This window comes from Plecotus auritus (genome assembly GCF_963455305.1).
Source record: "Plecotus auritus genome assembly, chromosome: 5".
Taxonomy (NCBI): domain Eukaryota; kingdom Metazoa; phylum Chordata; class Mammalia; order Chiroptera; family Vespertilionidae; genus Plecotus; species Plecotus auritus.
The window spans coordinates 157107937-157123017 of record NC_137776.1 but is presented as its reverse complement, the minus strand read 5'-3'; the positions used below and the strand labels follow the sequence as shown (position 1 = coordinate 157123017).

Genomic DNA, 15081 nt, shown 5'->3' with positions numbered 1-15081 from the left:
AGATTTGTCACTAGGTAGAGTGGCACTCGGAAGTTATGCGCCGCTCTGGTGCCTGGCCGTTTAAGTTGTCAACAATAAATTGGAATTTCATAGCTCATTATTTTCATAACTAAGAACCACAGTGGACAAAATGTCACTCTAATTAGAACTGCCTTTTAAGAAACAAGTTCAGCCCTAAAACAGTGTGACTGGGAATTTCTGAACGAGGGCTGTTCCATCCACTGATTTATTTATTTATTTTTGGTCACTAAAGAATTTGATGGGCGGCATACCGGGTGACAGATTGTAAAGAGCGTGTGGTGTGTGGTGGCCGTGGTTTTCGGAGGCTGCCTGGCAAGACAGGCAGAGTCCCTGGGGCTGGCAGAGACCCCCGTCATCTCGGGAAGGTGGCGGTCTGCCAGGAGTGTGGGCATTCAGTCCACAGAGCTCCAGCTCCAGACGGGCTTGAGAGGCACAGCCTGATGGCATGCGAGGCCCATTTAAATCCACCCCGAAAGCCGGGCTGTTGTCTTCTTTCACTAGAGCCTGCCTGGGAGGTTCAGGTCATTTGGAATTGGGTGGTATGTTACATAGGAATAAACACTCAAAGGATTTTAATCCGCAGCACGTGCTCTTTATGCTTTGCAAAGTTTTTTCTTAACCATTCTGCATTTCTGTCTTCACAACAGCCCTGCAAGGCAAGCAGGGCAAACATCCTCCCCTTATTATACAAATGGGATGACTGAGGCCCAGAGAGTCTAAGTGAGTTGGTCAAGGTCACACAGCAAGTTAGTGTCAGAGCCGCTGACTAGCATCTGCACCCCTTTGCTCCCAAACTAATGTTCCTTGCTGCTGGTTGCTGTGTGCTGTTGGCGCTGCTCATCTGTTGCATGTAGCGGAGGGACTGTTTTGCTGAGATGAAAGGGCAGTATTTAGTCTGAATCCTCACTTGACACAGTTGCCAGTTCGGGTTTCCTGGAGAGTCAGGTTTGCCTCCTAAGTGTCTGGCTTATGTGTCAGTCAAAAGGAAGACAGGGACTTCTCATGTCAAGAGCATAGCCTCCTATGGTTGGCACGGCTCAGGTGGGATGGGCGGAGCGCCTGAGCTCTGCCACCCCAGCCATGCAAACAGGACAGTGCTGAGGGTGAGGGGAGCTTCATCCTGCCACCTTTTCAGAGTTGCTGCCTGAATACTGCAGCTCCATTTAACTAACATATGTTGAGTACCCAGCACAGGGTTGTCCGTGGGTCTGTAATTTTTGCCCCACGAGGGTAACTATTGAGGGACTGAGTGAATGAAAGAAAAAAAAAATGCGCGTTAAAATTCCTGGTAAACAGTGAAGCTTTCTGCAATGGCAAGGGATTATTATTACTATCACTGTTATTTAAATGTTCACAACCAAAGCTGCAGTTTGCTCTAATGGGAGGAACTCCAGATTCAAAGTCAGGTTTAAAAGGTGGGGCTGCCCCTAACTTCCAGAAGGAAATTGGATAAGTCACTTAGTCTTCTGATCATTGGTTTGCTTTCTATAAGTCCCTACTGGCCTCTTAGGATTGGTGTGAGGATCAAGATCATTCAAGGAAGAGCTCTGTAAACCTTAGAGCACTGTGTCTAAATAATAAGTTATTGTGTTGATATCAACACATGAGTTTCTATTGTAAAATTGAAAGGATAATTGGAGGCTGCAGAAATTGCCTTGTGCCTTGATTTAGGCACCTCTCTAGACTTCCAGCAAAAAAGTATTTTCTTCACTATTTCTAAAAACATGTTTGTGACTAATAACAATTTTTTAGCAATTTCAAAATGAGGGAGGATAGGCTGAGTTTTGCCTTATGGTCCAAATTTGTACATGACACACTCTTTTCAGAGAAAAATAGAATTTCCACTTCCACATCACTGCTCCCAAATTATCTGATCTGTTTCTAGAATATTCACTGACCTGACCCTAACCAGACTTACCCAGGCTGAGAATTTCAACCTCTCTTTAAATGTCACAAGAAAGGTTGCGACCCAGAATAGATTTCCTACCCATCCCATGAGCGGATCACCTCTTTCCTTTACCAATTATAAACTGTTGTTAGATTTGAAAGTTACCAGTCATTTCTAAAATGTCTTTCTGTTTCAAAAGAAATTTCAACTGCAAGGTAATCTCCTTTGCAAGAGGAAGTCAAGAATTCCTCTGTAAATGCTGAGAGAGACATCCAGCGAAGCTCAGATTCAGAAAAGGAATCAAGTCATTTTTCCTCTGAAATGATCTTTCATGGCACTCTTCTCCCTGGTCTCGGTTTTACTGTAAAACCCTGACATCCTATTTGCATTAACGAGGACGAGCTGATAGCATGGAAATGCCCTTAGCAACAGCCATTTACCTCAAGGAGGTCCCTGGAAGAGCTGCCGTGACTCCTGGCTGGTTTTTTGATTGCTTGGGTTTTGACTTACAGTTTCAGTGACTTCTGGAATCCATCACTCCCTTTAAGTTTACACCAGGGTTATTGTTTGATTGTTTCTTATGGAAAAATAAGTTGTGTTTTAGGGGACAGTTTTACGGAAGGCAGATGAATCTGCTAGGGGATGAGAGAGCTGGCAAATTAAAGGTACAAGCCAACTTTCTGGGGAAATTGTAGCTCAGGAGGCTGGGCCACGATCCTGGTTTGGCCAGTGGGTCTTGTGTGACCTTGAGCAAGCCGTTTAACCTCTCTGGATCTCTGTTTTAGACCTGTAGATGGGGACTCATTCATGTATTCATTCACTCATTCAAAACACTTATGTGCTTTAGAACTGTTGTGGGGATCCAATGGGAAAACTGACTTGAAAGAGCTCTGTAAACTGTAAAATGGTAGATCAATATAAAGGAATAAATGAATGCATAGTATCCTGACCAACAGAAATATAATGTGAGTCACGTATGAAATTTAAAATTTTCTTATAACACCTTAAAAAAGAAAAAAAATCCCTAGGTACAGTGAATTTCAATTATATATATAAAATATTATTTCAAAATATAGCCAATATAAAAATTATTAATGAGATATTTTAAATTCTTTTGGTACTAAGTTTTGAAAATCTGGTGTGAGTTAAGCTTACAGTATGTACCAGTTCAAATGAGCCACATTTTAAATATTCAGAAGCCACAAATGGCTAGTGGCTACTTGATTGGACAGCGGCAGATCTGTATGTTTCCTGGACAGAGTAGCCTATTATTTTGTTGTCAAAATCCATTTTGCTGGTTCCTCATGGCTAAGCTCCTTTCTCCTTGGTCCTAGGTATTATGAGACGGGGAGCATCAAGCCTGGGGTAATTGGAGGATCCAAACCAAAGGTTGCCACGCCCAAAGTGGTGGAAAAAATTGCCGAGTATAAACGCCAAAATCCCACCATGTTTGCCTGGGAGATCAGGGACCGGCTGCTGGCGGAACGAGTGTGTGATAATGACACGGTGCCCAGCGTCAGTTCCATCAACAGGTGAGAGGCTGCTGCCTGTGGGGCTAGGGATCTGGGTGGAATGGGGGATCCTAGAGGCTCTGTGGGTGCCTTTTCAGAAGATCTGGTCTCCCCGTTCACCAAGGCCCCTTAGGGGACATTGGACAGGAGGACTGCTTATGGGGCCAGATGGGTCTCTCTATTGCCCTTCTCTTCTCTCCAAAGTGGACAGGAGTTCTAGCCCCAGGGAGAGGAGGCCATGCCAACACCTCAGCTGCTTGAGAGTCTTCTGACTCTAGAGTGAGTTGCATTCCTCTCTATACCCCATTCTGTGTGTGGAGCCCTTAACAGTGCATTGTCCTGATTAGGCCTTCAAATGTCACTTCTTCACAAGCCCAGGCTCCAGGTCTTAGCACTGGCCCATTTCAGACCATCCCAGGAAGAAAAGCCCTGCCTTCAGCTGGGGCAGAGGTAGAGCCATTGAGTGTGGGGAACAGAGCCCTGACTTGGGGTTGGGAGATTTAGTTCCTTGTCTCAGGTCTGCCACAAACACAAAGTGTGACCTTGACAGAGAGCCCCTCCTGTCAATGAGCCCAGGGTCTTGGTGGGTCTGTGATCTCCAAGAGAAATGTTCGGGATGCTAAGATGCTGTGGACTTAGGGAGTTGCCCTCTCCCTGTCAGCCCCAAATCTTACCCATGGACACAAAGAACCAGAGAAATACCGTGAGTGCCAGGCTTGGGATCTTCCTAGAAGCCACCAGGGCTCCTTCTCCTCTCCAGTCTAATCCAGGATACATCCAACAGAGCTCTCAGAGCTTTAAAAACAAATTCCTGAAAGCAGACTTTCCACTATGAATGGTGCAGTCTCAACTCCACTTAAACCCACAGAGTCAGGGATGAGGTAGCAAGATGAACAGAAATGACTGTTCTATAAACTCCACAAAGAAAAGAGAAACCAGCAGACTGAAAACTTGAGCAGTTCCCATTTTTTCAAGGTCATACCGTACTCTTGTCAGTGTAGAGCCTGTCTGGGCTAAGGAACTCCTCACACCCACCGGAAAGAGTGGTCATACTAGAATGTCTCTGAGATTCCCTCAGGTCCCGACAGTCATTCCTTCCACAGTGACTCAGTGTGATGTGTGAATATGTGCTAATGTTTTGAGTCCTGTTATTTCATAAACCATTAGCCTGTTTTTCTTTTCTCAGTAAACCTTTACCTTGGGCCTGACCTCGTGCAAGGTGCTGAGAAGAGAGAGAGGGATTAGTCTCTTAGTCTCTGTCCCAGAGGGGCTCCTCGTCCAGGCTGGGGGTTCTGGCATGCACGCAGAAGTCTGGACAGCCCGAATTACGCACAAGATGCCAACTATTGTGGTGGGCTCGGGAGGAATAACGCCTGTTCTTTTTCTGGATTATGAGGGGCTCCAATGTGCTTTGTGCGTCCCCTGCTTTTGGCTTACTGCAGGATTTCCATGACACAAGCAACATGATGTTTTTTCCAGGTCTCCCAAAGCCCTAACGTGGAGTGGGGCACATGCTGCATAGAGCAATGAAGGAGCAGTCAGCTTGCTCTGCAGAGGGGCCGCCGCCAAACCCGGGGTCAGGCTTTGGGGCCCACAGATTTCCCAGTGTAGGTTATACCTGGAAGTGGCAGATCAAAAAAATAACTTCAGGTTGCTTGTGAGCGTCCCAAACTCTAACACCTAAGTGGGCCAGACAGATAATGTAACGGATGAAGCAGGGCAGGCACAAGACGATAGGGAAAGGTTGGGTCTGTGGCAAACTAGACAGGACAAGCCCTATAGAAGGGGCAATTGCTTCTCAGCAGAACATGAGCCCAGTGTTTGCCAGGCTTTTTCCATTCTTTAAGAGAAGCTGGAAACTGGGACTCTGTGTGTGCGTGTGTGTATGTACTGGTGTACTTGTATACACGAAATCTCTATTTTTAAACGGTGGTAACTAATTTCCATGAAAAAAGTAACTTATTTAGGGCTCCAGCTTCTATCCTCTGGAACACAAGGATGAAAATGGTTTTGTGATGAATTTGTTTGAATGTATTTTAGAAATAGGTAACTAGTGCTCCAAACCAGTGAGTGTGAACTTCATGAACTCTCCCCGCCCCACTTACAGTAAAGAACGAAGGTTGCCTATTAAAGTAAAAAAGTGAGTTATTTGAAAGAAACGTACGAAATAGAAAACCGTGATCACAGATGTGGAGGAAGGTAATAGGGGGTACTTGAATGAGTGTCGAGGGGAATTGTAGATCAGCGGGTGCTTTGGGCCTACAGCTCTGCTGTGCCGGAGTTGGGGGTGGGGCTCTGACTGCTGATTGCTGGGGCCATGGCTAGCCTCAGGGGCCTCCTGGGTGTCCTAATCCACACCGGTGACCCCCGCTGGCTGTGCCTCTAAGGTGCTTTATGGTCTCCTACAGGTCCCCAAAGCTAACTCTATCCTAGAAACCGGGGCCCAGATGGGGAGTGCAGAGGAACAATGATTTTGAGATAGAGAAGGGAGTAGGGTCTGGGTCCCCTGATGGTAAGAGGATGGTTGGGCTCTTTCCACCACTGCCCTGTAGGACTCGGCCAATGACAGAACTGAGGATCCCTGAGAAGAGAGGCAAGGAGTAGGACAGTCATTCCCTCTGCATTTCTGAGCCTGGCAGCCTGCAGGTGCTGCCGCCTGTCTGCAGGCTTCCTCTGTGGTCCATGGCCTTCTCCTGTGCTCCTCCATGGGGGCTCCTCACCACATTCTTCAGTGAGAGCTCTTTGGTGTCTCTAACAAGTGACCCTGCAATGCAAACAAACTAAGGGTGGGGCAGTCTCATGTTGCTGCATGCTGCTCCCCCTCCCCCAGGAAAGCCTGAGCCATCCCGGCATAGTTTGCTATATGAAAGCAAAGCTCCCACTGCACTCCAATGCATGCAGCTTCGAAATGACGGTCTTGCAAATGTCATTGTGTAAAAGGGTGCACAGTGTCCTCTCCCAGCCCCTGCCTCCCTTGGAGGCAACTTCTCATGATTCCCAAACTTCCGTCAGGGAGGGAGTGGTGGCTGGATTTGTAGCTGTTCTGGTGGCCACAGGGTCATCTTTACCCCTAGAAGTGTGTGCTTTCCCTCTGTCTTCTCGGGGACCAGCCTGGGAAACCGTGACTGGCATGGGGATAAACAGCACTGCACTGGTTCTGCGTGGCTTGTGGGAGATTTCCTGGGACGCAAACCATCATGTCGATGTGGCTTCTTCAGGACGAATACATGCTGGGCTGCTGCGCAGCCTGCACGATGGAGTCTTAGACTCCAGCCTGAGTGTCAGGTGGAGGTCACTGTCCCAGAGCTGGCCCACACGTTGGGAGAAATGGAGGCTTCCTTCTTCCATATCAGTCCCGTGGCTCTCGATCAGGGCCAAGTGGTGAGGAACCGGGAGTGGCATTCCCAGTTTAGAGGGGCAGCTCCATGAGCACCAACTGGTCGTAGCTTTGTGAGAATGTGGGATGAGCATTGCCAGGTGTTCTATTTTTTTTTTCCAAAAGAAGCTAGAAGTCCATTATTTATGTAAGAGCTCCTTACTTACAACTAATGCAAATGCAAATAAATATATTGTGTAAGCCAAACACAAATTGTCCAGTGATGGGTGTGGCCTGAGGATGACAGTTTGTAAAGTCTGCTCTTAATCCTAACTTGGGAAGCAAGCCTTTGAGACTGCTTACCCACTTCCTCTTTCTTTCTTTCTTTCTTTTTTTTTTTTTTTAAATCCTCACCTGAGAATATGTTTTTATTGGTTTTCAGAGAGTGAGGAAGTGGGGAAGAGAGAGAGAGAAACATTGATAGGTGGCCTATGTATGCACCCCGACTGGGAATTAAACACGCAACCTTTTGGTGTACAGGCTGACGCTCCAACCAGCTGAGCCACCGGGCCAGGGGTACCCAATCCCTCTTTCTCCTCCACATCAGTCACAGGCTTGAGTGTCACCTGTGGGCCCTCTCCCAACTTGGTGCAATGGACCCTGGATCAGTTCTGTAGACGTGGATATTTCTTCAGTCATCTCTCCCCATTTCATTTTTAAAGGCTTCATGACTTTCTCTTTCAATGTCATTGTGTATGCGAGTGGTGGTGAAAAGACCTAGCCTTTCGAAAGAGTGGGGGTGATGTTGAAATGGTATCCTTACAAATGCCTGTAATATCTAAAGTTCCTCGGGCTTTTAATCCTCAGATTCTAAATGGATTTTGACTCCAGATAGGTTTTATGCCTCATACAGCAAGTATTTTGCAGAAGAACCACTTCCTTTGAATGTAACTAAAAAAAAAAAAAGTGTGCAGGCATGGGAGCTGACTGACTTGCTGTGTGATTCTGGGCAAGTCACTCAAGCACTCTGGAATTTAGTTTCCCCCTCACTCATAGAAACTAGCTGATGGCCGACCTCCCTTCTCTGTTGGACCATCTCGGATGTTCACATGGCACTCAGGATCAGGCTCATGCTCAGCAAGTAAAGGCTGTGCCTTCCAGTGTGAGCTGCCAATTAGCCCTCACTGTCTCTTATTTAGAAAAGGCCTGAGTGTGGCTCTTATTGTGATAAGTCTTGCGGTTGCTTGTTATATTTTTTAGAATTGCTATGATTCCATTAGTCTTGTTCTTCCATTGTTATTTCTTCTCAGTGGAGATGGTGCTCTTTGTTCTTTCCTTGGCAGCTGCTACAAGCAGATGGGCAAAATTTCTCTCCCTGGGGACAGCCTTGGGGGGGTTCCCTACAGTTTGGGTCTCACCCATAAAAGACAGCCCTATTGCAGCCTTAAAATTGGGTGTGGGATGGCCACTTTCTCCACCCAGCTCCCAAGGGGAGCCCATGAGTTTTTAAGGTATTTGTGGAAAATATGAACCTTTTAAGGTTGGAGCTGGTCATTAATCTTTATGAAGATAACGTTGATAATAACCCTTAGCATTTACTGAACACTTACTATGCAGAAACCTCTGCTCTAAGTATTTAATTATTAACTTAATCCTCATAATAACCTTATGAAATAGGAATGAATCTTGGTCCCATTTTATAGATGAAGAAACTGAGGTATAGAGAGGTTAAGTAATTTTCCCAAAGTCATGTAGCTGGCAAATGGCAAGACTGAGATTCAAACTCCAGTCTGGTTCTGGAACCTGAATATTTAATCACTATGATGCAGCTGCTTCTCAATGATTTATCGCAACTGATAATGATTTACCAATGATTTATACATATTTTAAAAGAAATATAAGAAAAACATAATTTTCTTTGCTTTGCCTCTGTACGAATTTAATGGCCAGACAATGCTTTGAAGAGTTAGGACTTCAATGGGAAATAGTTACGGAATATTTCACCATATATTTGTATATAGAAAAACCATATTTACGTCTGGTATATTTATATGTTCACATAGCTATATCTCTTTACACACACACACACACACACACACACACACACACACACAGAAAAGGTGACAGACAAAAACAAAAAGATTAGATCAGATGCTCGCTTAATGCTGAGGAATCAAAAAGACCACCTGACTCCCAGGTCTTTGTCAATATGCTCCATGTTTGCTTAGTGAAAATAAGTGATTTAAATGTGAGAGAAAACAAAACAAACACTCAGAATGTATTTGAGGCAATACTCATGCTGACTCGTCAAAAAGAAAGCAAAGGCTATGGAGGCTCACGTGGCTTGGGCTCCAGAGGGCCTGTGGCTGGGCTGTGGTGTGAACAGAAACGTTCTGTCCAGGCTCCTAGCCCAGGATGCTGCGTGCCCTTGGTTCCCAGTGCTGAGCTGTGAAATCACAAAGGGCAACAGCCCGATGAGGTTATGTGGAGGCACCTGACCCTTAGCAATGCAGGAATTATGGGCGATGACCCCTGAGCAGTCTAAAATCCCATATAACTTTTGACTCCCTAAAAACTTAACTAGGGTTGTCCCTCGGTATCCACTGGAGATTGGTCCCAGGACCTCTGTGGATACCAACATCCTGAAAGCTCAAGTCCCTTATATAAAACGGTGTAGAACAATGCACATGGTTGGCACTCTACACCTGTGGATTCTCAACCTCAGGTTAAAAATACTGTTTTGGGGGGAAGGGAGGAAAACGGGGGGGATCTATAATACTGTCAACAATAAAAAAATTAAAAAGGAAGTACTGTTTTTGATTTGCAGTTGGTTGAATCTGTGAATGTGAAACCTGGGGATACTGAGGGTCAACTATATTTATTGAAAAAAATTATGTGTAAGTGGACACATGCAGTTCAAACCCATGTTGTTCAAGAGTCAACTGCACAAGAGAGGGGGTGCACTCAGTGGAGGTGGTGCTCTTTGTTCTTTTCCAAAAGTGGTTTTAGATGTCTCCTTTAAAGCTGTTGGCCAAATAGTCTACAATGAGCACAAAGTCCTTTTATGATGAGAGAAAACTCTAATAAGTGTTCTTTTAAAAGAGAATAATTGGAGGTTAGAATAGAACTTTCCCAAAGAAGCTGAACATTTTATTATCGCCCACCCTGTCCCAAATGCCAGAGAAGGAACTTTGCAGACCTCAAAGGGACTTTTGGCTTGGCCCTGGTTGACATATGGGGTGTAGGGTTTCATGGAGAAGGTTCTGCTGAAGGACCTCAGAGCTGCCAGGTGGCACTGCTATTATCCCTTTTATACACTGGGCATTTCCATAAGAGAGACGGGGGGGGGGGGGGTAGGGGGGAGAGAAGGATTTAATTACTTCAAGTTAGCAAAGAGTGCCCTATTCTAACTGTCACTGAATTGAGGCCCTCAATGGAACGGATTTGCCCAGGGTCACTAGCAGGTTCCTATTAGAACTAAAGCAAGGTCCCTGGAAAGACAAGCCAGACCAGCCTTGGTCCCAGCCCTATGAAGCTTTTCCATGAAGTTTTTGTAGACTTTTCTTAGCAAAGCCAAACTAAGCCTCTCTTGGCAGCACTTTAACCCTTTCTTGTTTCAGAGCAATTCATGCATCCCCTTGTGATATCGGGGGAGGTTACTCCTCCCGTGGCTATCCAAGGGAGAATCAGGAGCTTGAGGGCTTTCAGGGGACAGAGAGGTCCCTTGGCCAGTCCCTTCATTCCATAGCGGGGGGCGGGGAGGTCCAGTGAAGGGAAGAAACTCCCTAATGTCACTCAGTGAATTTATGGAGCCAGAGGTGCTTCTGAGAAAGGGATGTCTTCCCAATATGAACACATCATCCTTTTCTATACAAGAGGCACTTGAGGCCCAGAGAAGGGTGCAAGTTACTCAAAGACACCCAGGGAAGCAGGGGCTGAGTTGGGACTCGTCCATCATTTTTCCAAGCCCCTAACTCCTGACCTGGGTTCATAATCTCCCCTCCCCTCTGCCACAGCTAGACCTGTGCCCCAGCTTGATGTGGGTTTTCTGGTTGTCCGTCCATAGCTAGTTGAGATCTCTCTTCTCAGATGGTAAATAGCCATTCATTTTTTCCCACTGCCCACAGGATCATCCGGACGAAAGTACAACAGCCACCCAACCAGCCGGTCCCAGCTTCCAGTCACAGCATTGGTAAGAACTTCAAAAAAATTTTTAAAAAAATCGAATGGGTTCCAAATATTCTAAAGAACTTTTAATCATTCTTATGGACAGATAATTCTGCATAAAACACTTCGGCACACGTACTAATGCGCTTTCTTTGTCATTCTCCAAGGGCTGAACCCGGTAAATGAATTTTATAAATACTGCTAAAAGGTTTTGAATTTTACTGATTATTATGATAAATAGCTTTCAGCATGAGACAGAAAATTGAAATCTAAGCCAAAAAAAAAAAAAATCCACTAATGGGGGTCTATAGAATGTCAGATAATTAAAGTAATAAATCAAGAAAGGGGTACTTATTCATAACATTTTCTGCATCATTAGTCAGTAAGTAGTTTTGAATGTGTTTTTTTCCTCTATCAACCAGCCCTTCTACAATTCTTTGTGCACTTGCAGTCTTGAGTGAAGATGTGGCAAAACTTCTCAAACTTTCTCTCTCTCCCTTGCTTCGATCTCATGTACTCTGAGCTGCCAAAGGCTGCCAGTGGAGTTTCTGACACTCACGGGTGAAGTTGGAGAGGGACCATGACTTGTAAGAAGGGGAGTCATCTTTCCTACCAGTTGACCTTTGAACAACATGAGGGTTAGAGGAGGCACACCCCCACCCCCTCCCTCTCACACAGTCAAACATCTGAGTGTAACTTTGGACTGCCCCCAAACTTGACTGTCCCTCCATATCTGCAGTGGATTGGTTCCAGGACCCTCCACGGATACCAAAGTCTATGATGCTCATGCCCCTTCTACAAAATGGCACAGAACAATGCATATAGGAGGCCCTCTGCATCTGCAAACTCCCAATTGCGGATCAAAAATAGTATTTTTGATCTGAGGTTAGTTGGTAGAATCTGCGGACGCGAAACTAAGGGATACAGAGGCCTGCCTGTGTATTTAAGAAAAAAAAAATCCACGTTTCAGTGGGCCTGCACACTTCAAACCTGTGCTGTTCAAGAGTCAACTACACTCAAGAGCTCAGAAGTTTCCCTTGCCCTTCCCTTCTCTGCAATGACTGTGAGACAAAAGGACATGCGTCTATTTAAGGCATATTATTTCTCCACTTGGGATAAAGGAGACCCCCTGGTCAGCTGGGGGCAGGTTATTCTACTGTAAGAAAGTAGGCAACCATTCTGACAGTTCTGGTTGTCACAGTCCTTGTCGATTCCACGTAATCATGCCTCAGATTCTGTACCGTTTCCACACCTTTTCATTCTTTCAATGGAAAACTTGAACTCCCTGTGGTGATGGGGGACAGGCAGAGACTCCCCTAGTAAACTGTGTAAGTCCCTTCACCGTTCAGAGCCTCAGTTTCCCCATTTGTGAACGTAGGGGCACAACCCCGGTGCTCTCTGAGGTCTCTGATCCTCCATGGTTGCCTCTTTGGATAACGGTAAGACAGAACTCTTCCCTGCTATGAAATCATTCTTCGTTTTATAATCAATTCAAAAAGTGTTTGCTAAGACCCTGCTATGCAGACCTTGGCGTTGGAGATGCATATTTTAATTCGGAGGCAGGACAAACTTCCCAATTGCAAGGGCTCTTCAGTCTAAGGGGGCAATGTAACAAAGAGAAGTTTGCAGAACACTGAGATGAAGCTCAAGAAGAAAGTTCAAGGCGCTGTTGAGCTGGGGCCTAGAGGGTTGAAGAAGGCTCGCGGGGATGTGTGTGTGGCTGAGATTTCATGTGGACAGCTTTTTAATTATTTCAGGTCACTTAGCAATGACTATCACACCGAGAGTAACTGGTAGTATTCTTTCAGTTGTGTTAGAGGAATACTTCTTGTAGGTAGCAGAATGCTTTGTTTTGTGTCTGAAATTTTTATGAAAACCATTATCTTATATGTGTGCAGCCCCTTATAGTTTACAAGCTTAGTGAGGGGTGAGGAAAGGGAGGCTTAGAGAGATTAAATAACTAGCCCAAGGTCCCAATGCCAGTAAGTGTGGAGCAAGAATTGGAACATGGGCCTTTTGAGTTTAGTGTAAATCACAAAATATCAGAACTAATCTCGTTGGCTCTGTTAGCAACATGGTGAGCCTTGGTTATCTGTGGTTGTTGTTGTTTAAAGTACCGATGACTTGTGATCTTCCTTCTTCCTCTGTTCTTTGCACCTTAATACAGAAAAGGTTGTGAGATTTGCATAAATCTATTTTGAGTAGCTTCTTCTGTTGAAAGAAAAGAGAAGTTAACGATTTCTACTTCTGTGTCTCCTAAGGAAGAGCTAAAATCAAACTCAGATGTGAGAAGAAAGGCGCCGTTCCCTTTAGGTCTGTAGGAGCAAGGGCTGGCCCTGCTCCAAGGAAAGCAACCAACAGCTTCTCACGCAATCACCACCGTTTCTAGTAATTTCCTAGGCACATCCCGGTCAAAGGCGGCTCTACCTGCCTCCAGCTAGTTATAGCCCAAGGAAATGTATCTGAGATTGGTTTGTAGGTTTTAATGAACCAAGAAAGAATTCCCACGGGCCCAGAAGTGGAAATTCAGCTGTACAGCTTGAGGGGAACCCTGACGACTGACTGGCCGGCCTCTCCCATGGACTCTGAGGCCCGGAGTTCATGTGAACCTTGCACAAAAACCTCCCCTCCCCCATTCTTATCCTTAAGAACTCAGAGATCTGGTTTCAGTCACAAGTCACTGGCCTCTGCCTACATTTCCGGGCAGGGGATGTGTAGACTTGCAGACAGTAGACCCATGGCTGAGCCCTGGTGCTACTGCTTACTGGCTGGCTTGGAGCCAATCACTTCACCTTTGTGAAGCCTCAGTTTCCTCATTTGTTAAATGGGGATAAATAATAGCAGGCATCAAATGAAGAACACTGCATTGTGTGAAGCCTCTTATTGGTTTTCATTACTAATTAGTGAAGAACAGATTACTATAGGGGTTCTTCTAGTTTCTGGGTTCCAGTCACCACTCTGCCTCTTGTTAGCTCTGTGACCTTGGGCAGGTCACTTACTTTCTCTGAGCCTTTGTTCCTTGACCTTTTCAGTGGGATAATAACATGAGCTAGCTTATAAGATTGTTTGCAGAATTAAATGAGATAATGCCTCAACGCCTGGCATAAGAGTAAGTTATCAGAAAATGTTAGTTATTGTTATTATTGATATATATCAACATAACTATATGTTACATATATGACTATATCAGTATTATGTGGTTCATATTAAAATCTATGTAAACTAGAAGGAAAAAAGACAGCGAGGAACTGTAAAAAGAAGGGACAGTCTGCTGTTTGGGATTTTGTTGGCTATGTGTGCGAGGGTGCAGGAATTTGGTCCACATGGATGGGTGGGTATGTAAACAGGGAGCGAACCTGCCTAATGAGTGAGTCTAGGTCTTTTGAGCACTGGCTGGTGGTAGGCCCCAGCTCCCCTCTTTCTCTTCTCCATCTCCCTGCTTCCTGTATCCTCGGACAGGCTGGGATTTGAGCCAGTGCCCTTCTTACACTGCCCCTTGTTCCTCTCTACACTGTCAGTCCTCTTCACTGCTCATCCTCCCCTGTCATCCTCCCCAGCAGTAGAGAACCTGGGCGGATGGCCCGAGGGGCGCCCTCCTCACCCAGGTGTGGCCACTGCCCCAGCACACACCCTCTTCCCTGTCCCTGCACTTCCACACGCTTGCTCAGCAGTCACATCCAGCCCCTGTGTAGGCTGAGTGCCTTTGTTTCCGCCCTCTGCCTCTGCTCCCTCTCCTGCCGGGCCCTGACCGCCCCTCTCCCTCTGCACAGTGTCCACGGGCTCCGTGACGCAGGTGTCCTCGGTGAGCACGGACTCCGCTGGCTCTTCGTACTCCATCAGCGGCATCCTGGGCATCACGTCCCCCAGCGCTGACACCAACAAGCGTAAGAGAGATGAAGGTAAGAGATGCGGGCACAGCCCTGTCTGGGATGGGCCCGGCGGGATCTGTTCCAGGGCACTCAGTCCTGAGGTGGAAGCAAAGATGCCTGCTGAGCACCCCCTTACCTGCAGAGCACCCGAGCCCCCCACCCAGGCCCAGGCCCTTCCCTGGACATGGAGACACGGGGAGGGTCAGGCGGGCTGTGGATTTCTCGCTGGCCTCCCCCCATCTTTACCCCTTGAGTGGAGAAAGGCGTGTTTGGCAGAGCCCTGTGAGCTGAGCTTTGAGCCTTTAGGAA

The 15081-nt window shown here is 46.2% G+C and overlaps 1 protein-coding gene across 8 annotated transcripts in view; it reads left to right on the top strand.

The window, feature by feature from the left end:
* Nucleotides 1-15081, top strand: part of PAX5 (paired box 5) — a gene marked incomplete at both ends in the record, with an annotated part of 152562 nt that overhangs the window by 15306 nt on the left and 122175 nt on the right. For 5 of the 8 annotated variants that reach the window (XM_080669471.1, XM_080669469.1, XM_080669468.1 and 2 more), the window contains 3 exons: nucleotides 3244-3441; nucleotides 10864-10928; nucleotides 14674-14802. In XM_080669471.1, the coding sequence (XP_080525597.1) occupies nucleotides 3244-3441; nucleotides 10864-10928; nucleotides 14674-14802 (392 nt within the window). The remainder of the gene's footprint in view (nucleotides 1-3243; nucleotides 3442-10863; nucleotides 10929-14673; nucleotides 14803-15081) is intronic. The other 3 variants (XM_080669472.1, XM_080669470.1, XM_080669473.1) reach the window with 2 other exon arrangements.